At 45.6% G+C, this 26902-nt stretch overlaps 1 protein-coding gene across 1 annotated transcript in view; it reads right to left on the bottom strand.

The window, feature by feature from the left end:
• Positions 1–26902, bottom strand: part of Tdp1 (tyrosyl-DNA phosphodiesterase 1) — a 77936-nt gene that overhangs the window by 33822 nt on the left and 17212 nt on the right. The window contains exons 6-13 of the mRNA XM_028886622.2: positions 22832–22866; positions 18235–18327; positions 13223–13390; positions 12702–12780; positions 10832–11017; positions 10208–10256; positions 8137–8203; positions 6661–6768 (exon numbers count right to left, since the gene is read on the bottom strand). Coding sequence (XP_028742455.1) covers positions 6661–6768; positions 8137–8203; positions 10208–10256; positions 10832–11017; positions 12702–12780; positions 13223–13390; positions 18235–18327; positions 22832–22866 — 785 coding nt within the window. The remainder of the gene's footprint in view (positions 1–6660; positions 6769–8136; positions 8204–10207; positions 10257–10831; positions 11018–12701; positions 12781–13222; positions 13391–18234; positions 18328–22831; positions 22867–26902) is intronic.

Genomic DNA, 26902 nt, shown 5'->3' with positions numbered 1-26902 from the left:
ACTAGGAGGACGCTGGGAAGGAGAAGGGCGGTATCTGAGGAGCTGCCGGCCAGACTTGGAAGAAGCAACATGACAAGCACACAGATGAGGTAAACGAGTCTCAGGGCAGCACATAGATGGATAGAAATGAGCTAATTTAAGTTATAAGAGCTAGCTAAAAACAGGCCTAAGTTATTGGCTGAGCATTTATAATTAATAGCAAGTCTCTGTGTGGTTATTTGGGAATTGGCTGGCGGGACAGCAAGCTCTGCCTACAGGACTATAACTAATAAAGCTTCAGGAACTCCAGGAGATTTCCCTGGCAATTTTGCTTCTAACACAGAAAAAAGCTGGCCACAAGCTATTCTCTGACCTCTCTCTTTTCCTTGACTCAGCAGCACTCACTGCTGCCTCGCAGACACAACAAGGCCTTCCCTGACCCCCATTTAAGAAGCAGCACCTACCTAGGTCCACACCACCCTATACACAGTGGTCCAGAATATGGGTGATGGAGCCCCACTGCTTGGCCTTCCATGTACCTTGCTTAGCTTTGTGCTTACTGACTACACGCTAACTTAAATTTACTGACTACACGCTAACTTAAATTTACAAGCAACTTAAGCCAACTTGCAAGAAAAGCCTTTTCTTGATTTATTTAATCTGACAGCAAAACTTGATCTTCTTACTCACTGAGTAGCAAAAGCTGAAGGGACTCTGGCCAGCTTGAGTGGGGCAAGCATGGCTCTGGCAGACCTTGCCCTTCTCCCCCATTCCCTATGCCTTTATAAAAACTGTGAGATCACATTCCTGAAGCTGGCCACCAGGGTCTATTTCCTTATTTGGTCACTTCTTCCTCATGAGGCTGACTACCGAAGTCCAGCAATCAAAAGCCCCCTTTGGTTCAACCTAATTAACATGCTCAATTAAAATTAAACACCTCATCCTAACATGGGGTTTCCCCCTTCGCTTTTATAAACCACCATCTGCCTATGTGCCATGTGTCTCCTCTCTATCCAGAGGCCGTCCTTTGTCCCTCTGGGACAAATAACCCTACCCCTTTCCCTTCTGCCCCATCCCCCATCTCCTTTACCACCACATCCTAGTCCATTCTAACACAGACCTCCCCTTTTCCGCCTCTTAAAAAATTATACCTACAAGGTCATTTGCTGCTGTTTGCTGCCTGAGTCAGAGGCAGCCACTTTAACTTTTCTTTCCCACTTAATAAAGGATCTCTCTGTGAAAATGGGTGTTTGGGTGGGATTTGTGCCTGATCCTGGGTCTGGGGAGAAGCCCCCACTGTTTGGGAGTCTCCTTCAAACGCTGTCACTTCCAAAACAATTGCCATGGGATACTGGGCCAGATACCATCAGGGAAGTTAATAGACTGCACATGAATTATGTGATCTTCCTGAACTTCATCTGGTCCTGAAGACTTCAAATGAAGGTCACTGCATATAAATTACCATTCTATTTTATTTTTTTCTATTGTACTCATTCCCATTTGACTGTGAATAAACTTGTTTGATTTTTATGTAACTCCCACCACCAGAACCAGGCTGATGGCTGTTTATTACTACGCTCCTAGCACTTAGCAGAGTGCTTCGTATTTAGTAAGTGCTCCATATAGCAGCAGATACAATGAATAACTGGCTAAGAATGATGTCCAGAATGAATGGATAATTAGTCCTTTTAATGTCGAAGGAGGATTATTACACATGGCCAAAGCTCTTCAACCTTAACTAAGATGGCTTAGTTGGCAACGGGACATATTAAAAACCTCCCCTTTGGTTTGTTTGAGACAGGCTCTTGCCTCAGTGTCCAGGCTGGCCTTGAGCTCATGGTGACCCTAGAGGACTGGAATTACAAGTATCTGTCACTGTGCCTGGCAGTGAGAAGTCCTGTTGATGTGTATTTCCTGGATATTCCTCAGCACCAGGCAGTAGTCTGCTCTGCTCTCTCCCAGAAAAGTCACAAGGCCTTATGGTATCAGCAATGAGCATGAGAGAGGACTAAGAAACCAAACCAAAGCCTCACCAAAACTAACACAATAAAACCTCAGACCTCGGTGGAGAACAGACAATCCCACTTGAAGGTCTCACTACAGTAAGTATGCAACTAGGTTTATTTCTATGTGTGCTTGGGATGGGACCCAAGACCTCACAAATGCTACACAGGACTTTACCAGTGAGCGAGGCCTGCAATCAAATCTGTCATCCTCCTGTAACCACCATCTCATTTCTACAGTGTCTACAGTGATGTCAACAATGAACTCTACCTTCCAGCCATATTCCTGTCTCAGGGGTCATCCTTGAGGCTCCTTTCCCAATCTCTGCACCAAGTCTAGGTAGATCTTTCGTCATAACCACCTCAACTCCACCTTCCTTAATTAACCTTGAAAAGAAACCTGTACCAAGATCCTCCTGCATGTCAGGCTCCCTACCAGGTGCCAGGCTGTGCTGAACAAGACGGATACAGGCTTGGTGTCAGAGTCTACAGGGGAAACCAGTAACCACATAAACAGCTATACAGACGGGAAAGGCACGTTGATGATGTACAAGTCCAGGAGACTGCAGAATCCAACCAGCTGAGGAAGCCATGTTTAAGCCAAGCACTGGATGAACGCAAGTTTAGGCTCTCCTAGGGAAGAAGAAAATACCTGTGCAGCATACTCAGAGAAGCATCAAAGGACCAAACAATACATGTGGCATGAGCGGCTTCATCAACCTCTCCCATTTAACTGTAAAGTGTTCCTCTGTTCCCACAGCACCATGCGGGTAATGGGTATTCTCGGAGCGGCTGGTGGAGCTGCCTCAACTCCTCAGCTTTCTGTCAAGGGGGGCCCAGGCCATCTCACAAAACTCTGAGAGGACCAAAAGAGACAAGTGAGGCCGCTGAGTGGGGTCAGCTCGCTCTCCTCCCTCCCTTCATACACTTGCAGAGCAGAGACAACACTTGTTTCTTCCAGGCTGGTTAGGGCTGGCCATTTCGACAGTGGTCACCCAGGTGACCAAGGGGCTGGATCAAGGATCTGATGATGGATTCTGAGGTTACTACAGTTTGTGGCGTCACTGTGAATTGACTGACGGAGGGGCTACTAGAGAGGGTGATTACCACAGTCTGACTACTAGCAGCTGTCGTTTTACATGCTTACAATGAGATATTCATCAGAAGCACTGTTACCTATAGTCATGGCTGCCACTCAGACTCCAGCTCCCTCGGCGGAGTGTCATATGCCGGTGGCGGGTGCTTGTAGAACTCATCTCCATCAAACTGCCAGTGCACTTTTGTGCCTTGCCTTTGTGTTTCAGGAAGTGTGTTTGGCGAGGCTCAGTTACTCATGGATACTGAGAAGTGGAGATGAAGTCTGGGCTTGGTTCTACACCTGTGTGTGTCCTACTGTTTCAACCTGTCCCCTTGATGGAGGTGTTGAAGTATGCTCTGTGGTGGTATTGTGTTCCCCAAAATATTGTATACCCTAATAAACTTATCTGGGGTCAGAAACAGAAAAGCCACTAGATAGTTAGGATAGGCAGTGGTAGCACACACCTTTAATCCTAGCATTCCAGAGGCAGAAATCTATCTGTTCAAGGATACAGGCAAGCATGGTGACTCATGCCTTTAATCCCAGAAAGCGAGCCTTTAATCCCAGGGAGTGATGGCAGAAAGCAGAAAGGTATATAAGGCGTGAGGACCAGAAACTAGAAGCATTTGGCTGGTTAAGCATTTGGCTGGTTAAGCTTTCAGGCTTCTAGCAGCACAGTTCAGCTGAGAGCCATTCGGATATGAGGACACAGAGGCCTCCAGTCTGAGGAAACAAGATCAGCTGAGAAGTTGGCCAGGTGAGGTTAGCTGTGGCTTGTTCTGCTTCTCTGATCTTCCAGTGTTCACCCCAATACTTGGCCTCAGGTTTGATTTTATTAATAAGACCATCTAAGATTCCTGCTACAATGCTCCACACAGAGAGTCTTCCCCATCCCGGGTAGTTTGTTTCTACCAGCTCTTCCCCATAAACAACATGGCTCTGGGACTGCCAGCCTCTGCTGCCCACACCCACTCCCTCCTAGCCACCCACTCTCCGAGCATTCAGCAGCCTGACCTAGCTTTCAGCACACTTATCAGATGACGTCACAGCACTTGAGGGCCCCTGTTATCCGGCTCAGTTCTGCATATCACACAGGAAGAGCTCAACCTTCTACACTTCCTCCAGCTTGAGAGCCTCTTTTGAGCTGTTCCCTTGACCAGTGTGTTCTTCCCTGTTGGGCTGCTGCACTCCTCAGTCAGCGTCACCTTAACCATCGCCTCCTAGGACCACCTTCTCCGATCCCTTCAGACACGCTCCAAACATTTCTGCATTTGCTATAGCCCGATCTGATCTCTCTCTCTCTCTCTCTCTCTCTCTCTCTCTCTCTCTCTCTCTCTCTCTCTCTCAGACTACTACTGGCCTTCCTTGCCTACCCTATTATATTTTAAAGGAAAACTCATACTAGAGTAGGTACTCTGTTTCTTTCCTTCCATGAAATACAGATAGTGCCTGAAACAGAGAAAATAATTCAGTATCTGATGATTATGAGATCTTCATTCATCCTCTCAATAAGCAGTGAAAATATAGAAAGAACGGGGCATTACTTAGTGCCTTTTATGAATAACAGGAACCATGCTTTATTTGATTATCAATCACAGTCGTTCACATAGATCCTACAAGCAGAACTCACTAGACTTCCTGAATGAAGAAATGATGTGGTCTGTGTCTTATCACCTACTGGAATACAGGTTGAGCAGGGCATGATGGCCCACACCTTTAATCCCAGCACTCAGGAGACAGAGGTAGGTGTATCTCCATGAGTTTGAGGTCAATCTGGTTTACATAGCTAGATCCAGGTCAGATCCAGGTCAGCTAGAGGTACACAGTGAGACCTTGTCTAATATATATGTGCAACACACACACACGCACGCACGCACGCACGCACGCACGCACGCACGCACGCACACACACACACGCACGCACTGAGCCAGGCCCGATGGCCCATGCTTGTAATCCCAGCACTGGGGAGGGAGGATGGAGCAGAAGGATTACCATGGGGTTAAGGCCAGCCTGAGCAACATTGTGAGACATTTTTCAGCAAATTAACTACATAAAAGAAAAGAAATACATATACACTGTGAAATATTAAAGAGAATGACTCGGCCCCTCCACAAATTTAGAGTTATTGAAGGTGAGGATACCCTTACACAGGTAGAAAGCTGCTTAATGATGGCCAATTACTAGGAGGGAGATCAGACATTCTTTAATGAAAACAAAAATTAAATGTGTGTGAGTACTCTGCCTGCACGTCTGTCTGTCCACTGTGTGTAACCACTGCCATCATGGACAGCCGCTTCCACCGCACACTGAGGACCCGTTCTATCCCAGGTACCCAGTTCTGACACCTCATTTAACGCTCACAATAACCCCAAATGTAGCCATCACCTCTTCCTTTTTACAGACTAGGAAACAAACAGATTAAATAAACCCCCAAGTTTATACAGCTACTAAATGACAGAAAAGCATCCTGAGTGTTTATTTTTAGCACTCCAAAGTCTGTTTTCCCATTATGCTCTGAGGCTGCAAAAGCCTTTAGGGTGGCCTCTATCATCATTGTTTATCAACCATCTCTTTGGGTCAGTATTCCTTCCCTGAACCAGGCACAAATGCTAGCCAGAAAAAAGTGACAAGGTTTTTTTGTTTGGAAGTGTGTTCTTGGGTGCCATTTCAGTCTTGAAGCAGTAATTCCACCCAGTGATAGTGTAATTAGTTGTGATTGACATCAATTAGTTTACTGAATCACAAAGAGATGCCCAATGCTTGAGTTCTGACTAGGAGCGAGGTACTAATAATGTTCTAGTCACAGCTCTATTTTCCAAAGGGCAAAGCAATTTATCTTTAAAAAAAAAAAAAAAAGAAGAAAGAGAGAAACAAAAATGTCAGTGGGTAGTGAGTTCCTTTTAGGGGTGATTAAAATATTCTAAAATTAGATTATGGTGATGATTGTACAATTCTGTGAACATGTTAGATTGTTAAACTGTAGACTTTAATGCACAGATTTTATGGTATGTGAATTATATCATAATAAAGACGTTTTTTAAAATGGCACATGAGAGATTTGATTGCTCAAGTTTTAATTATCTAAAGAGACGTTAATAGAAGAAAAAAGTAACCATTTTAACATTTTATGTTTCTTCTGTATTTACCCTAAATGTCCGTTTGCTTAATCACTATTATTATTATTACAGCATATAAAAAGAAGTAAATCCAAGAAGCAAATCTTTTTTTTTTTTTTTTTTTTTTTTGGTTTTTTCGAGACAGGGTTTCTCTGTGTAGCTTTGCGCCTTTCCTGGAGCTCACTTGGTAGCCCAGGCTGGCCTCAAACTCACAGAGATCCGCCTGCCTCTGCCTCCCAAGTGCTGGGATTAAAGGCATGCGCCACCACACCCGGCATTATGCAAATCTTAGAAACATCTAGATAGACATGAACAGTCAAGCAATGATCACACATTCAGTAAGACATTAGTCACAGGCCTCCAAGTCTCAGGGACAGAAGCAGGCTGGGGACTAATGGCACGTCACAAAACACTTTTTAGGACTCCACTCAATTTCAGAGCAGAAGTTACAAGACCTCCCACGAGACAAAGAAGGAAGCTTTACCTCGTCACAAGAAACCAAGCCAGTCTACTGAAGTCTGATGAGAGCCTCATGTACGTCTTAATATGTGGCATGGCATTGCTTCGGCCAGAAGTCTCTGCGGACCACTTGCTAGTGATAGGAGAGACGTAAACCACCAATCAGAAAATACTTAAGACCAACAAAATTCTCATGCTAGGGAACTGCACAAAAAGCAACATCCTATCTAGAAAGACAGTAGGAGCATGATGCGTGCCCTGTGGTGGCTGATGACACTGTTCAGAACACACAATCCTTCTGAAAAGGAAGGGGGTCAAAAAAGGAAATTTAGCACAAGCCACAAAGGCATCAAACCCATGGACATGGGGCTCCTCGTCCTCTGACATACGAGTACACACGCATGCATACACACATGTGTACTCACAAGCATGCACATGCGTACACAGGTCTCTGGGTGGACTGTGAGCTCTTGGAAGCAGGAAGCTTGTAGTGCCCTATAGAGCACACTACTGAGTAGCAGCTCCCACAGAAGCTTCCCCAAAGAAGCAGAGTGAGCGGAATACAGCGCATCCCAGGCGAGTGCTAAGAGGCAGGAGGGCTAACTCAGAGTGCTTTAGTTTGGCTTTGAGTATCACTCCCACATTTCCAACACTTTAGGACTAGGGTTCCAAGGCCTCATGGCCTCCCTCGTGAGGCAGTGACTCTGGCTTGGAAGGGGATGATCCCTGAAGCTAACAGGCAGTGGGCAGCATGGAATCGGGATTAAGAGGGCCACCATTTTCTTCATCCCAGTGAACCTAAGAATCGGAAACCGAAAGGAGCCCAAGCATAGACGTGCTCTGTAAGGAACAGCTCTCCATCTGGAGCGAATACCATGGAAATGCTGCTGGCCAACAGGAATTTCGGCAGAAAGCTACGGAAATGGACTCCCTCCCTCATTTCTGGCTGCCTGGCTGCAAAGCCACTACTGAAGTGAGTAAGACACTGGGGTTGGTCTAGAACATTCGGGACAGGCAAGTGCTGTAGCTGGAAGAGGAAAGGATAAGCCTCTCTTTCCCTTCCCACCCATCACCGGTTTCCTGAGCTCTGCTGGCACACCAAACCCTGTCTTTATCCTGGAGACAGAGGCACAGACCCTACAGTTGGCAAGTGTGCCGTGTGGCCTACATACTAGAGTCAGGATGGTTATACTTCATGCTTCGGCAAAGTGAACTAAACACTGCTTATGTAAACCATAAACTACCCAACAGGATCTCTTATTTATCTTTTTCTCTGCCCGACAATATTTAAATAGAAACCTTACAGAGATAAATTTTACTCTGGTATTAAAAACCTATTCCAAAAAATTTTGCAAAACCTTGTTTTAAATTATTTCTATCACTAACATATGTAGATGAAAGAATCTAGCTGTATTATATAAGGTACTTTTTTAAAGAACAGACTGAGACAACATTTTTGGTCCTAATGAAGTAAGAGCAGCACTGAGAACCAATTACTTACTGAAAATAGGAATGCAGCCAATTCTGTTTTTCAGCTGTCTGGATGCCATAGGGAAGAGAGCCCCCGGCTTTTAAAAGAAGGAAAAGAAAACAAATAAAAATAATGAAGTATAACTTGAGGCGTCTTCATTAAGAAGAAAATCTCTATAAACAGTGAGAGGGGAGATGATAAACAACTGCTTCCATGACTTCACTTAAGTCATAGTTCATTGAAAGAAAATGTCCATGCTTACATCAGGCAGGCACGCCGTGTCTCTGTCTCTCTCTCTGTGTGTCTGTCTTGGTAATGAGGACTGAACCTAGGGACTCACACAGGCTAGACAAGGGCCCTAGACTGAGCTATATTCCTGGCACTTTTTACTTTGTATTTATGGCCTCACGAAATTGCCTAGGCTGGCCTTGAATTTGTGACCCTCCTGCCTCATCCTCCAGAGTAGTTGAGATCAAAGATCTACACTATCAGAACTCAAATTAGGTACATTCTCTTCATGGGCTTCCTTTCTCTGGGAGAAGAGACAAGTAAACAGTTTACTATCTGAAAAGAAAAGGTGTTACTTAAGCCGGGGTGCGACGCCTTTATCCAGCACTCGGAGGCAGAGCCAGGGGATCTCTGTGAGTTCGAGCCAGCCTGGGCTACCAAGTGAGTTCCAGGAAAGGCCCAAAGCTACACAGAGAAACCCTGTCTCGAAAAATCTAAAATCAAAAATCAAAAAACAAAAAACAAAAAAAAAAGGTGTTACTTAATTACTCAGTGGGGATGGTATCCACACAGACTTGAAGTATTGGAAAAGACCACAGGGAGAACCTGGGCCTGTTTTACGATCATAGGGAGGTATGAAACACTTCACTAAGTTTTTGTCCTAGGCAGGGCATTCGGGAAGGTAGTGAGTGACAAAACCCAGTCCTGCCCATTTTGCCTTTTCACTCTGTCATTTCCAGACAGACAGGCAGAGGAGGTTCTCACAGACTGGAAGAGATGAAAATATGCAGCAAACACTCCTGCCTTTTTTTTTTTTTTTTTTTTTTTTCAGTAAGAAAAATCCATTGCAGATTCATCAGTGACTTTCCAAACACACCTTGGAACTTCATCACAGTAATCTATGTGCAGAGAGGGATTTGGACAACTCCAGGGGCCAATAAGGTATGTCCTGTCTCCTACTGCAAATAGCTAAAAACATTCCATTGCAGAACCACTTACAAAGTTGCTTCATTGAAAATGCCACATTCTCCCCCATTAAAAGTGCCCTTGAATAGCTCTAGGCTGTTAGAAGTACAGAAAGAAAAACTACCTGTGTCCCAGAGTCAAAGTGAAGTAATTTTATTTTGTCATTAAAAAGCAACAAATGGCAAATATACTCTCAGCTTTATTGAGATTCCTTTGGCAAGGTCACATCTAATTTCATAAGCAATAAATGGGCAAAATTAGTTTTAATTTAGTGCATTCTGCTACCAGCAGGCCATGAATGCCAATCAGACTTAGTTTCTCCCAGAGGCATGCTCTCTGGAGCTTTTGTTAATAAGCTGGTGGCATTATAGAGGATGCTCTGTTTAAAAGCTCAGTGCTCAGTGGTGGAAAAGAGAAGAAGGAAGTTGAGAGTTTTTTCTTTTTAAGAAAATAAGACTAGGCATTTGCAGGTGAAGCACCTGAAAAATGAGGTGTCAACTAAGGTACACAAAAGGTAATCATCATCACTAGCTCTAGGCCTTAACTGTATCTGTATCTGGGATGTAAATTTGGAAGGACTACGGAACCTCCGACACAGGCAGAGAAGGATGTTAGCCAAGCTGTCAAGGCAGTAGTGAGCCAGGGAGCTCACTTTGGGCAGACGTCTTGTCTTGACAATCAACATGTTGGGTTATTAGTAAAGCTGAGGAAAGCCACACTGCACGGAGTGCCTGAACTGCCCTTCTCTGGAATACTGCAGAGCTCACCACCTGTTTCATCCGCTTTATCTGGATAAGGGAAAACCATTTCTCCAGCTCTAACCAATTCTGATGAGAAACAAAACATAACAAAACAAAACATGCCCAAGGCATTTTGGGAATATACACAGAAACCACAACTGTGTTACCAGGATATCCTTCTAAGCTGGTCCGCACATTTTCCACAGAAGGATAGATCTAAAAAAAAAGCAAGAAAAGATAAAAAACAATAAAGCTTGGCATGAATCATGTTGAAAGAAAGGAATGTTGGCTAATTTTTAAGAAAATGGAAATGTTAATAAAAAATGTTTAACTAAAAAACTTAGAGAGAAATTATATCTTAAAAGAAAATCCCCATCTTGCTGGAAAATAACTGGTAATAACTAATCTACAGGAAGCATGTATATAACTGATGAAAAATTACACATTAATTTAAATGTTTTCCCCCCAGAAATGCCAAATTAATATTAAGTTGAATATAAAATTCATCATTAATTCACAGGTCTCTATATAATGAACAGAGCTTTGATTCTTCTGCAGTGATATATTTGGTATTTCTTCACTTGGCTTGACAACTTGAAAGAAGAACGAGACAACATGGCAAGTCTGTGGCTATGCCGAGGCTCCTGAACACACCGGATGCCCTGGGTGGCAACAGGACCACAAATAAGAGTGTCCTCTCCCCACCCCAGAGTAAAGCGCTGTCATAAGGAAGGCCGTTTCTTAATTCTTCTGGACTACAGATTAGGAAGTCAGAGAGCAAGAGGGCTCACCAGATGAAGAGGAACTGTACTTTTTCCCGGAGTTCTGCCGTCCTCTGCCACTGCCAACAAGCTCTCTTTAAACTCTGAGCACAGCCACTTGGACTCATCAGGCCCCAGGGAACCAATGCTTGAAAACTGACCCACAATGGGCCAGCACTCGCCTTTAGGTACAGATGGGGCATGCATCCGCAGAAGCTGCTCCGAAATAAAAATAAATGCAACGGTCACAGGAGTAACAACAGTATCTGAAATGCCCTAATGCTAACAACATGGACTGTATCTTTGGAATACCTAATTTACAAGGAAACTCTGAAATTATTAGCCATCAACATTATGCTCATAGATACTTTCTTCTTTGGGAACTATTTAAATACTAAAAGTATGTTTCCCCCACACACATACATTATGCTGTGGCAGTTGGAATGTAACTGGCCCCCATAACCTCAGAGGGAGTGGCACTATTAGGAGGTGTGGCTTTGTTGGAGTGGGTATAGAGTTGCTGGAGGAAGTGTGTCACGGTGGGGGTGGGCTTTGAGGTTTCCTATGCCCAGTGTTTCAATTGACTTCCTGTTGCCTGCAAGATGTTCTACTCTCTGTATGCTCTCTACCATGATGATAATGGACTACACCTCTGAAACCCCAATTAAATGTTTTACTTTATAAGAGTTGTCATGGTCATGGTGTCTCTTCACAGCAATAGAAACCCTAAGACATATGTGGACAGGAAGTTTCTTCCAAAATTCTTTGATTTGCATTAAAAACAAAAGCAAAATAAAACATTTTCAAAGACCCATCTTAGCAGAAATATCAAGATAAACTCACCCTGAAATCACAATTGTCTAATACATCTAAACTAAACTAACATGATTAAACCATTGTACATTCCAGTCTGTTACCTTTGGAAAGACCTTCTAGCTCTCACCTTTACACTGTGCTCCAGGGCTGGGGTGCAGCTGCATTGGAACCAGCCTAGCATATGCAAGGGCCTGAGGGGGCTGGGGGTGGGAGCGCAGACAAAATCCTTGGCCTCCAGTGTGGCTGTCTGATGTGAAAGGGCTATTTACATATGGATACGAACCACCTAAAGCACTGCAGAAGATTGATCTGCATTTCCTGCCTTGACACTTATGCAAACTTCAAGGAATAACCGGGCAAGTATTTGGAAATTTTATCCACTTAAATATGTACTACCTGGAGGCAGCAGACAGCGAGAAGAATGCGGCCAGCTCCTGCCCCAGTGGAACTCAGATTCTGACTGATGTTGTGGTTTAATATGTATTACCTTCCCTTCCACAGCTCAGGTATTAATATTTACACACACACACACACACACACACACACACACACACACACACACACACCCCTCAGTCTCCATGTGCTGCAGCATGCTGTAGGAAACACAGAACCGAACTGACAGCTCTCAGACTCACTCTCTACCGTAGGCTCAGCTCTGGCACACGGAAAAAAGTCCTGTTCGACTCCTGTCTCCGTGCATACATTTTAATCGGCCTGCCTGCCCTGGAACCAAGTTATGATGCAGCATGAGCTGGATGAGAAGTGGCTTGAAAAACGCAGATGCTGATCAACCTGCAGCATCTGCGATCACACAAATGCATTCTATTGCCTAGGCTGGACACCAAGTCCCAGGCCACAAGCTCTCCTGCTTACAGAACTTTCTATTTTTTACATTCACTACTTGACACAAATCTGTCCATTTTATAGCTGACAAAAGGCAGGCTGAGGAACAAGTCAAGAACACAAAGCTTGTCTATCACAGGTTGGGATTTAGACCTAGGAACAGATATCCATCATAAATGAAAAGGAAGAAAGAAGGCACATTATATTATTTTAAATGTTAAAATAATAAAAGCTTTATTACCTTCCTAAGCCTAAAATGTCCCCAGTTATCTTTGTGACTTCCTTGAAAGCGTCCAGGGGTTGAGCCAATAAGGTAAACACTAGATAAAGTAAAATACAATAAAGTAATATGCAGGTTGTGCTGTGACACCCCAAGCCCACAGAACACACATAAAAACTAATGTAACAGAAGAGTTCAAGGAGCTAATGCATTCCAGGGCCATGCCTCCTTAATAGTAACTGCTATTCTGAAGTTCGTTATTAGCTAAACCAGTTAATAGCAGGCTACCTGCACAAAGGTACCAGGTAAAGAACTCAGGAATTCTACGATCACCCCCGGGGGAGGCTTAAGACCCACTACCACCCTGATACCCATGAACCATGAGATGTGGAGCGACCACCTCTGCTCTCATCCCCTCACCCTCTCATGCAGCACAGTCAAACACCACTCCACTCCTTCCCAAGGCCCTGCCTTCCAGACTTGTGTGGCTCGCCACTCAGGAGTCCCTTTTCAGCCTCCCATATTGGTAAGGGGACACGTACTTGGTTTCAGAGAGATCGTGCTCTTGGATGGTGTCTATCCACTCCTGGAGAGACGGATCATTGTACGCCGTCAAATACCTGATGAGGTCAGCTTTAAAATGGGTGCTTGACTCTCCAGATGTGTGGTTTCCCTGGTCAACTCGTGGGTACAAAGGGCTCAACCATATGCTAGAATGGAAACAAACAAACAAACAACTTTTAACATCCAGGAGCTCACACTGTAACAATAGTCACCCGAAGCAGGAGGTGAATTTCTGTCACTGTCTTTATGGGGTTGGTGACTGAGGGATTTCCTGCAGGAGGAAAACAGATCTGAGCACATCTGATCCAAGGACTCCCCATCACAGAATTATTTCTGAATGCTGTCTCTTTATGTAAAATCAGGTCCTTATCAGTGTAGCTTTGTAGCCAAATTAAGAATCAAAAGCTATCTATACCAAGAAAAAATGTATGCAAGTTTATTTTCAGTAAGAAAGTTCTTTTTTTTTATAATGCACATTCTGTGGTGGTTTGAGATATTTTCATATCCTGTACTTTTTGTTGTCTAGAATGAGTACATTAGCCTCAGACTGCTAAGCACTTAACAGTGATAAAACATCAGACAACTTTGATTTCATCAATTCCTTTCCCCCAAAACAATGCATTTGCCCTTTTTGTTTGTTTGTTTTGTTTTTTTGAGACAGGGTTTCTCTATGTAACAGCCCTGGGTGTCCTGGAACTCACTTTGTAGACCAGGCTGGCCTTGAACTCACAGAGATCTGCCTGCCTCTGCCTCCTGAGTGCTGGGATCACAGTTGTGTGCCACCACACGTGATGTGCATTTGCCCTAACTTCTACAACATGCCTACACAGGGAAAATAACCACATCTAAACTCAATAGACACAATACAATACGATACAGGTAGATTACAAAATCAGCATGGCTTTGAGCCTCTAGGACTGGATACTCTTCTAGGGTAAAACCAGACGAAGAGTTCTGCCCCAAAGGGCTGCTGCAAGGAGTCCTAAGAGACAGTGGTTAGGTCAGACCCCAGACCGTATTTGCTGTCGCTGTCTTTTCCTTCTGTGGCTATTTCCCCTGTAGTTCTCCTACAAACCCAAACAGAAACGGCCCAGTTCCTCTTTCACACAGCTGCTCCCCAAGGAAGCCTGGTGGGCTATCAGCTACCAGGTTGGGAAGCAGGCTGGGTGAGAGCTCCTGAATGTATGTCTGCTTGATGCCTTCCCAGCAGAGTGACCTTTCATTCACTCCCTGCTTACCTCAGGGGGCACTTAGCATAAGAGGGACAGGGCTGACTGAGGCTGGAGCCCACATCTGGACCACATCTGCTTCTCACTGGCTTTGCCATTGTAGACAGGTCCTATGACTTCTCTGGGGGGCTGTCTTTGCCTCTGGGTATAAAGTGACCAGTTAGGCTAGACAGATGTGTGAGGTAGCCGCCTACCAATATCTCTGAGCCTACGGGCAAGAGGTTCACTAACAGGCATGCAACAGATGAGGACCATGGGAGGAAATAACTTTCTAAACTAGGATACTGAGAAAGGAGGTATTCTTAATACTTTGTGAAATAATATGAGAACACTACGGTGGGAAAAGAATTTGGAATTTCCATTTATTTGTTTACATGTGTATGTGCCTGAGTATAGGTGTGTGTGCCATATGGCTGCAGGTGCCCACAGAAGCCAGAAGAGGGCATCGGATCCCTTGGAGCTGGAGTTACAGTTGTGAGAGGCCTGATGTGGCTCCTGGGAATTAACATGGATCTTCTGCAAGAGCAGCAAGTGCTCTTAACTACTGAGCCAACTGTCCGCTGTGGGATGTCTTTCTGTATGCTGTGAATATGTCTTGCTTTGATTGGTTGATAAATAAAGCTGTATTGGCCTATGGTAGGGCAGCTTAGAAGCAGACAGGAAATTCAAGCAAATAGACAGGAAGAAGAAAGGAGAGAGAGGAAGGAGATGCCAGCCGCTGCCGGGAGAAGCAAGATATGAAATTATTGGTAAGCCACAGCCATGTGGCTACTTATAGATTAATAGAAATGGGTTAGTTATAGGAGCTAGCTAGCAAGAAGCCTGAGCCATCAGGCCATACAGTTTGTAAATAATATTAAGCCTCTGAGTGATTTTTTTTTTTTATAAGCAGCTGCGGGACTGCGGGTGAGAGAGATTTGTCCTGACCGGGGGCCAGGCGGGACACAGGAAAACATCCAGCTATACCTCTCGAACCCAACAAATGATGTGAATTGTAAGACCTGTTCAAGCAACAGCTGAGAAGGACAGCTGGAACATCTGCACAGTAGGGGCACACACGGCCACAGCAGACAGACTAGCAACAGGGGAGGATAGCACGCAAAAAGTTCCTTTGAAGGTTTTGGGTTTTAAAAGACGTTTTAGATTGTATTTGTATGAGTGTTTGTGTACGTGCACCGCGTGTGTGCAGGTGCCTGCAAAGGTCAGAGGAGGGTGTTGGATCCCCTGGAACTGGAAAAAGAACCCAGATGGTTGTGAGCCATCGTGTGGGAACTGGGAACCAACCTAGGTCCTCGGTGAGAAGAGTGAATGGCAAGTGCTCTTAGTCCGCCTTTGAGTTTTCTGCTGCTGTTATTTGTTTTTTGTTTTTTGTTTTTTTTTTTAAATTCCTCTTTATTTATTATGTATACAGTGTTTCTGTCTGCACACACCCCTGCAGGCCAGAAGAGGGCACCAGATCTCACTACAGATGGTTGTGAGCCACCATGTGGTTGCTGGGAATTGAACTCAGGACCTTTGGAAGAATAAGCAGTGCTCTTAACCTCTGAGTCATCTCTCCAGCCCTGTTATTTGTTTTTTAATCACAACATGGAACTGCAGCGTATCAGAGAGAATCAAGAGCAGACAAAGCGGAGGGCGACAGGGTCCTGAACTAGGGTGGCTGGTGGAAGCAAGCCAGAGGGACAGTTCCTATCTTCTTGCTTTGAGTCTGACCTGTATGAACTATACAACCTAATTAATATGTTTTTAGATTTTTTTTTTTTCAAAAAGAAAAGAACCAAAGGCCGGGAAGTGATGGTTCACGCCTTTAATCCCAGCACTCAGGAGACAGAGACAGGTGGATCTCTGTGAGTTCAAGGCCACCCTGGTCTACAGAGTGAGTTCCAGGACAGTCAAAGCTACACAGAAAAACCCTGTCTTGAAAAACAAAAACAAAGGAATAAAAGTACCAGCCACACCCCTACTTTTCATGCCCTCTCTCATGGGATTCGCTTGAGAAGCCTCAGGAAGAACTGTTGCCCCTAAGTTCAAGTTCACAATTCCAGAATCAACTAGAGGCACTGGTGGGGTTCTGAGAGCCACCTAAGACTGGGGGCCACCTTCATAAATCTGTTTAGTTTCATAATCGGTTTCCCTGAGAACAAGTTTATCTAAACCTCTCTCCCTTTTCTGATGGGGCTGTCTATGCATCCCCAGGCCCGGAGTGGACAAAGTACTCAGCAGATCAAGACAGTCCTGTAAGCCAGCACTTGGAAGGCAAAACAGGAAGCTTCAGAGTTCAAGGCCAGCTTGGGCTACATAGTGATTTGTGTTTTCCCAGCCAGCATGAGTTACATAAAAGATTCTCTCTAAAATAAATAAAAGAAGTGTGTGTGTGTTGGGGAAGAATGGGATGACGGAGAAGAGCAAGTCCTGTGACTAAGGCTTTTTAGACAGGGCAGAGACCCCTGACCCCGCAGGAGGTAGAATAACACTACTCTGAGAAGTGCAGTTTAAGAGGAACACGAGAAACTCTGAGCCCACACTAAGGTCAAAGCAGGCCCAGAGGATGAGCTGGAGGCTCCTTATTTCAGCTCATCCCATGGGTCACTGAGGCTTAGGAAAGCTGGTCAGAGGGAGGACTATCTAAAGAAGCTCTAGCCCAGGCTACACAACAACACTGGAGATATGGGGGCGGGGGGGGGGGCAGCAGCAAAGCATCCTGGGATTCCGAAATGAGCTATACAAATGCCTGTATTGTCTTCAGACAGAGAAGGCTATTAGCCAGCTCTCTCCTGGGAAGGCAGGGATGTACAAGGACTTCAGTGAAAGAAAAGGAATTAAAGCTATTCACCAAGGAGGAAAGAAGTAGCCGAACTCGAGTTGAACACACCCCTAAAAATTCCTCTTAAAGACAAACTCTTGGGCTGGAGAGATGGCACAATGGTTAGAGAACTTGTCCAAGTGAGGGCCGGAGTTTGGATCTTCAGAATCCATATGACACTGGCATGGTAACTCACACCCATAATCCCAGGGCTCCCGTGGCAAGATGGGAGGTAGGGACAAGAGAAGCCCCAGAAGCTTGGGCCAGCTAGCCTGGTGGACACAGCAGAAGAGACCCAACCTGTCTCTAACAAGGCTGGCGTGGAGGACGGAGACACTCTAGGTTGTCATCCGATCTCCACGTCTATGTGGTAGCACATACGTGCCCACACTCACGCACAAACACGCACACAATGAGTACACAGAACAAAAGAAACCCTGCCTCTCTACCTCCCTCCCACACCAGTAGATGGTCCTACTCCCATGTACAAAGGTGGCACTAAGTGGCACATGGAGTTGAGAGGGAAAGTGGCCGGAGTACACAGGGGAGGAACTAAGGGGCAGATCTGATTAGAAAAAGTATGTGCATGTGAGGAACTTTCAAACAGTAAAAAGATATTATAGTAAATAAATACAGTTTGCAAACCACTTGCACGTAAATATTCCTGTACGCCAGTGATAGTCATAGACAGTCTGCACCAAGCTGTTAATACCTCGAGAGAGTGGGATGGAGGCTGGGAGTAGTAGAGGATTGTGGGGAAGGAGGTGTGGCTTGGGGAGATCACTTGCTTTGCACTGCAGAAGAAAACACCACGACTATTTCTGGTATGCCTCTTTTCTGTGCGCATGCCTGCTACTTGCACAAGTAGAAAAACAGAAAGAAAAAGGAATGCAACTATCATCTGCCTTTGCCCTTTCCCAGCATAAAGGACTGCCATGCACTGCACGGCCCTACCAACCCTTGGGTTTTCTGGTGCCAGTCTTCCCGGATGAGGTTGGAGGTGTGGATGACGACTCGGAGGCCTTCTTCATAGAGCAAGAGCATCATTTTCCTTCAAAGAGAGGAAGGTGAACAAAAGCATGAGCAGAATTTTCCAAATAAACAGGTTTCTAATAAGAATGCAAGAAACAGCTGGGGGAATTCTTAACTTCTTATATTACCCAAACTTTTAATTATTATAAACTCCCCTTCTGGAGAGCGCCATCCTCCAAAAAGGATCAGAATATCTGGGGGTCACAGGTCCCTTAGTATCCACGGCTATCATTTCCCTACGATGCACCACAGGGCCATGCCTCATGTAGGAGGCATCATCCTACAAGGAAGGTAGGACCAGAACCTCCCACTGGGTAACAGGCTAGCATACTTCCAACAACTGAAGCATACATGGCACAGGTTTAAGGTATCAGTTCAGGAAGCCTGTTTCAGGCCGTGACTGCGTGCACACACACGCAGTATACTGAAAACATAGAATGTCTCTCTTACTAATGGTTACAGTTTGAAGAACGCGAGATGCCCTGTCCTGATCAGACATGTATTCCATGTGCCATACTCGTCACCATTGTGAATCTGGGCTTGAAGTAAGGTTTCTCTTTTCCTCCATGAACTCAGGTGAGACTGGACTGGTCCCCTCTTCCCACTGGGGCTTCTTGCATCACCAAGCATCGTTTTCTTAACTTTACTTCCAGTGAGAGAGGAAAGCAGATATACACAAGAGCTCTCACTGTGAAGTCGAGAGACCAGAGTCTGCCCTTGAGAAGCCACAAGAGCTTTAGTAAACCGTTTAGTCTGCCTGAGCCGCCTTTTCATGTGGGTCATGAAGGATCAACCTCAACTTGGGGCTGAAGATGACAAAAACCAGCGTCCACAATGTAAAGGTTAAAGAGTCACTTGGGCATTTGTTTCCGTTCGGTGCCCCGCTTTATCTTGTGACTTAGTGCTGGGTGACTTTTATCTCCAATTGTTTCCAGTTATTAAGGGACTGAAGTCTCCTCTCCAGAACGACATTGTCATTTCTCAAGGCTGTAACGCTTGGCTTGGCTTATTTTATCACTTCTGCTGAGGCCAAATGCTACTTATTACTCACCTATGTAACTCGGTGGACACATGTGACAATGGGCCTCTGTTTCTCCCCAGATGAAGCACCCCATGAGCGGAGGCTGGGCCCGAGGAGGTATGTAAAGGAGAAGGGAAAGGCTAGGCGTGGGGCACGTGCCTGTAACTCTAGCAACTTGGGAGGCTGAGGCAGGACTGCACCCAGGAGTTCAGGGGTGGGCTGGCAGATTTCAGTCTACCTTGTGTGACTGTGCTCTGGTGTGACTAAGGCCCTGCCTCTTGAAAATAAATAAATAAATAAATAAATAAATAAATAAATAAATAAATAAGGGAAAAAACAAGACCAGAAAAGAGAATGAGATAGTTAGCTCTTGCCAAAAGGAGAAAGTAATTCAAGCTGGCAGACAATAAATTAATGCCAGGCTCGAGAATTGACAGCTGCTGAGCTATCTTCTCTGCAGTTATGAGACGCGGTCCCTGAAATCTGGGCAAATTGACACACACAGTTGCCACATTAGCGGCTGATTACAATTAAGGATAAGCTAGCTTGGGATTCATGATAGAAGCTTTACAAATATTTCCATTAATCAAGGCATCAATTACAAGGAAATCATGTATCGATGTCAGTGAATCCTATCAAACAGAATTAAGAATTAATTTAAGGGGAGACATATTAATCTTTTCATAGACAACAGTGCGTGTGCTAATAAGGTCACAGTTAAAAATATAGGAAGATAAGGAATGGAGTCTCCCCTCAAAAAGGCGGACCCACAGTACTGTCCCTAAACAGTGGGGGCTCCTTCCTAAATGGGAAGGTGTGCATGTTGGGTACCTCCACGCCCGGCACTGTTTTTGGATGCTCTAGCATGTGTCAAGACAATCCCAAGAAGAAGAAATTCTCACTTTACAAGTGCAGAATTGGCGACTGGAGGAAAGTGGATTATTATCTAGGTCACCAAACGAGCCTGTAGAGGAGGCTGAACTCACAGAGCCTGTAGAGGATGGCTGAACTCACACGTGTCCATAAGCCAGGGCACTGTGTGGGGAGCACATGGCTAGAGGTGGGGTGGGAAACATTTTATGCTACTAGAAAATGAGTGGGAGATGTGGTCTTGGTGAGAAAAGGGTTGGCTGGAGAGCCCCAGCAGGCTGTGGCTGGCCCCTGCTTAGAGCAGGACATTGTCCACTCAGCTGCTCTGGCTGTGTGTCTCCCTATTCATTCTTAGAGCCATCGGTGGTAACCATGCCCAACTTTGGGGAAAACCAAAGAGCTTTCCCATTCTCAAGTACCAAGTAACACACCGTGCCTGGGATTGCTGTGCGCCCTATGTGCTCTGCACAAGGTACCTGGCCAATCGCCTGGTCAGTGCATGCTTGCTCAGGTGTGTGGCACCCCAGGAACTGCCTCATAGTTGCTGTTAGCTCCAGGCTCGGAAGACAGTTTTTATTTCATCACTACAAGCTGGGGTTTTCTCCTTTTCTACCAAACATGTTATGGCTTGTGCTCTCACCAAAAGATGAACAGCTACGAGGAGAAAAAATAACATCCTCCAGACTTGAGACTCAATAGCATTCCAGGTATTGATGGATAATTTTAGTCCTCTTTTAATGAGATGGGGATCTCGTGTAGACTCCTGATCCCCTGTCTCAGCCTCTCAAGAGCTGGGATTACAGGCATGTGTGTGCTGTCTCCCTGGATGAACAATTCTCAAAATAATAAACAACCAAAATTTCCAGACCTGAGTTCAATCCTTCACAAGACACTGACATCTCAGCAAAATGTGAACTGTGGATACTCTCTAGCTGGGAACGGCTCTACTCCAGCTTCTCTGAATTAGGAACTATTGGATTTAACCTGCAGAATGTGCATGTGTGAGCTGCTATATGGAGCAAGGGATGAATGAAGCAAAGGAAATAATGAAGTCAGTTGTAGCCGTGAGCAAACAAGACAGATTTAAAACTAAAAGTGAGTTCTGTTCCTGTTTTCATCCCCGAGGAAAATCAACTCATTTATTCTTGGTCTTAGTTTTCCGGTCTATGGTATTAACAGGACCAAACAATTCTGACATTTTAAACCAAGAACAGTTTCCCTGTACTCCCTCCCTGCTCCAATCACAGTGAAGCATTGCCCTGCCAGCTTTGGAGCAGGCATCTGAACCCTCAAGTCCCTCCCAGGAGTGATACCACAACCGACCAACGATGGCACAAGATCGCCCACTGCTTGCTGGTCCAGAGACAGGCTGGGGCTTTTCACTTGTAAAGCTTATTACACAGTGCCGACCACATGGTCGGCAGAGAAATCCGGCACTGGTGGTCTAACAAATCATGCCAGAGCCCACATGGTGACAGGGCTGGCGGAAGGCATTCTGGAACCAAAGATATAATTATCCCAGGGTTTCAGCTAAGGGTGGGAGACAAGGACTTCCTGCCTGCATTATGGCTCAGCTGCCCCCATTGATGGCAATCTGTATTCTGAGCTGAAATTGGCATCCTGTGAGCTCAGCGCTAGCAAATGAGTATTTTCTGCATGAGTCAGGTGCTTGAGTTCACTCTCCGTCCTCAAACTCTGTCCCCTAGTGGACAGAAGCTACCAGTTAGGGGTGGTCTGTCGATGTGACCGTATGTATCTACTCAGGGCACTACAGTCACAGGGTGGGGCCTACAGCTTCACGGCGAGGCCGAGCTGCTTCTACTCCGGCTCCTTTCTACACCGGATTGGCAAAAGTAACTGTTTCATGCACACAAAGAGAAAGGCAGCCACAATACTGTCATCTCAGGCCACTGCTTCAGCAGGAAGCAGAGTCATAGGCAGGCAGATGGCTTCCTACCTGGGGGCAGCCAGCCCCACACTCCCACCACTGGTTTAAGACACAGAAGAGGCTTTGTCACAGTCTTCTGACAAATCCTTTCCAGAGAAATGTGATTTAGAAAAATATTAAAATAAGGACAACCACGTTTTGTTTTGTTTTTCCAACTTGTATAGCCACGGTGCTCTGCAAAAGGACTCAGTGAAACTGCTGTAAAGGGAAGTTAAGAAAGATGGAGCACGCTGTCACCCGGCACACTGTGTCACACAGGAAGGAGCGGGCCAGGATGGCCTGTCTGCCACTTACAGCTCAGGAGCTCGCTGGACCTGGGACAGGCCTTGCAAACTGGCAACTTCTGGTAAAATTAGTTTTCTTTTAATCAGAGTATGGGACTAATAATAGACTATTCAATATAACTCCGCTTGCCAAATCACAGAACTTTTGAGAAGCAGGGGCGCCTTAAGCACCGGCTTGTGCACACAGAAAGAATCATCTCTGACCACAAAGACCATACTTGTAGTTCTGTGCTTCCAAGCGGCCACACCAGATGCCCCGAGCAAAAGGCAAAGACCCTGAGTCACAGATTCACGCTTCCATGCTGACGGGCTGAATCCTGGTACCGGGTCTTAAAGCTCCTTGCTCATATCCTTTGGCCAATTAAAATCACACCTTCCCCATTTCGTAATAGCTGCTTACGTGTGGTGTGTTCCAAATGCAATATCCAATTTTGCCTAGGACAGAAAAGAAATAATTTATTTTAAAAATCTCACTTAATATTTACTATTCCTAGCTACTGGAAATTAAGGAGAGGGGACCAAGCCAACTTAAAAAAAAACAAACAAACCTGTTTTACTGCCCTCTATTGGACAAACAGAAGACAGCTCCCCCCTACCCCGACCCCTCGTGGTTTTTTGAAACCCAGTTTCTCTGTATAACCCTGGCTGTACTGGAACTCAGTCTGTAGACCTGGCTGGCCTCGAACTCAAAGATCCTCCTGCCTCTGTCTCTTGAGTGCTGGGATTAAAGGCATGTGCCACCACCGCCTGGCAGAAGACAGCTTTTATTATAGCACCCACTAAGGCTCATTTAAAATACTGTTTTTGTTTTTGTTATCCAAAATGATTTAATACATACTCCATTTTTAATTACAGTAATTATGAGTGAGAAGCCTAATTTCTTTATTTGCCAAAAGCCTAATAAAATAAATGTGATTCTAAACAAAGTTTTAAATGAGGTATTTTGCCTCTACTGAAAAAGGTGAACAAAGTTTTAAGAACACTTATAAAAATAGCATCAACATTGAATGTGGTGGCGACATAAAGACATCATGATGTTAAATGAAAAGAGACTATTTCATATGAAGGCAGCAGAAGCTGGAAGCAAATGGTGCTAAGCCTACCCTGCACTCCAGAATGACATCCTTACAGGTAAGTGAGAGGAAAACATTTTATCTAACATCCTGTACAGCAAGACACTGGTCAAGCAGAATATGCCAGAAAGAACAGTAATGGAATAAACAACCATCTGAGTGATCAGTTTAGGAATACACTACCTGGGCTCGAATCTTGCCTCATAGTTTGCCTGATTTAGGGGAAAACTTACATTCTCTGCTTTTGCCTCTTTAAAACAGGCATGGGACTTAGAGTTGCTGGGGGAGGATGAGGCCTGGTTGTTGTAAGCGATGCAGACATGTGGACATTCCCAGTGCCCTCTCCCCACCACATGAATGGAAAGGCTGGCTGGTAGGGGCAGAAACGGACAACTGGAATACGCAAGTAGGTAGCATACAGTTTGCAGGTGCTCCTGACAGGTCCGTGCAGCTTGGGGGATATGGGTAGACCAGCATGCACTTGTGCTTTTTGGCCAGGGAAGAGAGCTATGAACTGTACTTCATGTCTTTAAAATTACAAAATCACTTTACCGGCCGATTTTTAACTGAAAAGAACAGTGGTTAGGAGAACTGGCTTCTAAATTTAGTTTGGCTACACGTTACATGCTTTCAGGCACAAACAACGAAGCCGAAGCCGAGAGCAACTCAACGGATACTCTGTAATGCGCGCTTTTCTTGGCTAATGCACCAACTCTTCCGAACGCTGTAATGAATGCCATTAGCAATCCATTTTATACGCGGACAAATTAGATTTGAACAAATGGGAAGTGACAAGACCAGAATGAGCATCATGGGATGGACATTTGTGCCATCCCCATCCTCCAACTATCCTGTCAAAGCCCAAACCCCAGTGTGTCAGTGGCTAGAGAGAGGGCCTTGAGGTGGGAAATAAGGCCAAAGAGAGTCATGGGAAAGCGGGGAGGGGACCCAATGCCATGAGTGTCCTCGTAGATACCAGAGTGCCAGTGCACCACCCCCCACCTCTCTCTGCAATGTGGGATACTGTGAGGACAAGGGAGGAGGAGACCTTCATCAGGACCCCGAGTGACCTGCGCTAGGATCTGAATCCTTATTTAAGCTGCCCAGTCTAAAAGTGAAAAATGTTCTCCATCCAGGAATGTTGTTACAGTAGCCCAGGCATATTCATATACACAGGCGTGGAGCTGAGGCCGAACTCAGACAAAGGGACCCTTTGCCACCACCTCGCCTCCATTTCCAGCCCCTTGCACTGAATATATACCTAGTTGATTCCTTGATGAATGTTATTGCCAGAACAACTCACGGTGGCACTTCAGGAGGTCAGGATGGGGCCATGAGTCTCCTGTGGCTCCCACTAGAACTCTAGTGTCTAGCGTGAGGTGCTCTAGTGAGGTTCCTTGCAAAGGTTTGTGAGGCGTGTGTCCTTACGCCCTCTAGTGGCCGTCCTGCTCTTAGGCAGCAGCTCTCCTAAACCTGGTACTAGGTGGCTGCTATCTGAAGACTTTTTATCATGCATGGGCTTTCAGGATTCCTGTATCAATTTACTGTCCACCTCTTCTGTTGGCAGAAATCAAAGCAAACAACAGAATTTTAGGTAACTGCTAAACAAAGGCATAAAGATATCTCTGTGCATAAGATGAACCACCAACACTTTTTAGAGAAGAGGATTTTCTTAGTATACTGGGGATAGAACCCGGGCCTTGTGGATACCAGGCAAGCACTCCAGCACTGAGCTACACCCACAGGTCAGAAGAAGACATGGTTTGAAGCCATAGTGATATAATGTGCAGTGGGTTAGACCAGATAAAATGCTGCGAGGTCTTTAAAAGTAACCTAATGTTTTCTGTTTAAAATAAAACATAGAGATTATATAGAGCAGGGCGGAGAATAATCAAATGTGAGTTGAAACTCTCACATTATGAGTGAGAAAAGAGACCCCAGAAGGAAAACTGCAAAGAAAGGGATCCAGATATCATGTCTTCTGCTTTTAAGAGCACAAATCTTGGTGTGTACACATGTGTGTATGGTACATGCAGTGTGCACACCCATGTGTGTGCTTGGCGGCCAGGGGAGGACTTCTGGTGCTGCCTTTTCTGATTCTCTTGAGAAAGAGGCTTTCACTGAACCTGAAACTAGGCAGGAAGGTCCTCCTTTCTCCACCCCACAGAGTACCGGGGTTACAGACGTGCATGCAGCCCCCGGCCTTCTCTACCCCACACAGTTCCAGGGTTACAGGTGTGCATGCAGCCCCTGACTCTCTCTACCCCACACAGTTCCAGGGTTACAGGTGTGCATGCAGCCCCTGGCTCTCTCCACCCCACACAGTACCAGGGTTACAGGTGTGCATGCAGCCCCTGACTCTCTCCACCTCACACAGTACCAGGGCTACAGACATGCATGCAGCCCCTGGCTCTCTCCACCCCACACAGCACCAGGGTTACAGGTGTGCATGCAGCCCTTGGCTCTCTGCACCCCACACAGTACCAGGGTTACAGGTGTGCATGCAGCCCTTGGCTCTCTGCATCCCACACAGTACCAGGGTTACAGGTGTGCATGCAGCCCTTGACTCTCTGCACCCCACACAGTTCCAGGGTTACAGGTGTGCATGCAGCCCCTGACTCTCTCCACCCCACACAGTACCAGGGTTACAGGCATGCATGCAGCCCCTGGCCTTCTCCACCCCACACAGTACTAGGGTTACAGACGTGCATGCAGCCCCTGGCTCTCTGCACCCTACACAGTACCAGGGTTACAGACATGCATGCAGCCCCTGGCTCTCTCCACCCCACACAGTACCAGGGTTACAGACGTGCATGCAGCCCCTGGCTTTTAAAGTGGGTGCAGGGATTACACTTAGGTCCTCATTGCTTGTGCAGGAAGCACTTTTTATCCTGTACACCATCTCCGAAGTCCAAGAACAGAAACCCTGAGCCCACTGTACCACAGCGAGGACAAGGAGAGAAAACTGTAGCTGTGTCTCACTGCGGTTCTTCAGGGACGGTGGTAACCACGCTGATGGAGGCAGAAATGGTGAGTTTTCTACCTGCTACTGCAGCTACCCTTTCCACAGAAAGGAAGCTTTTTCAACAAAAGCCCCTGAATTCCTTTTCTTCCCATTTTGCCTGCTTGTTGCTCAAAATAACACATGGAATAAAGAGATCCTTTTAGATGTAGTGTATAAAGGAAGTGCTATAACAACAGCCCAAGCTTTACCAATCACACTGCAGGCTGGTGACCAAGCATAGGGCGAAATCATGGCACATACAGAGAAACTGGACAGTGGCTTCTGGTGTCCCATCTTCCATTCCACTTTGGTTCCAGTATGGGATCACGCCATGTCCCTTCCTTCACTGGGCTGGGCTTTCATGCACCCCCTTCAGTTTCCTACCAGGCTTTTA

The sequence above is a fragment of the Peromyscus leucopus genome, chromosome 14 (assembly GCF_004664715.2).
Source record: "Peromyscus leucopus breed LL Stock chromosome 14, UCI_PerLeu_2.1, whole genome shotgun sequence".
Classification (NCBI taxonomy): domain Eukaryota; kingdom Metazoa; phylum Chordata; class Mammalia; order Rodentia; family Cricetidae; genus Peromyscus; species Peromyscus leucopus.
Note: the sequence above shows the minus strand (reverse complement) of the source record. Positions and strands in the feature narration are given on the sequence as shown.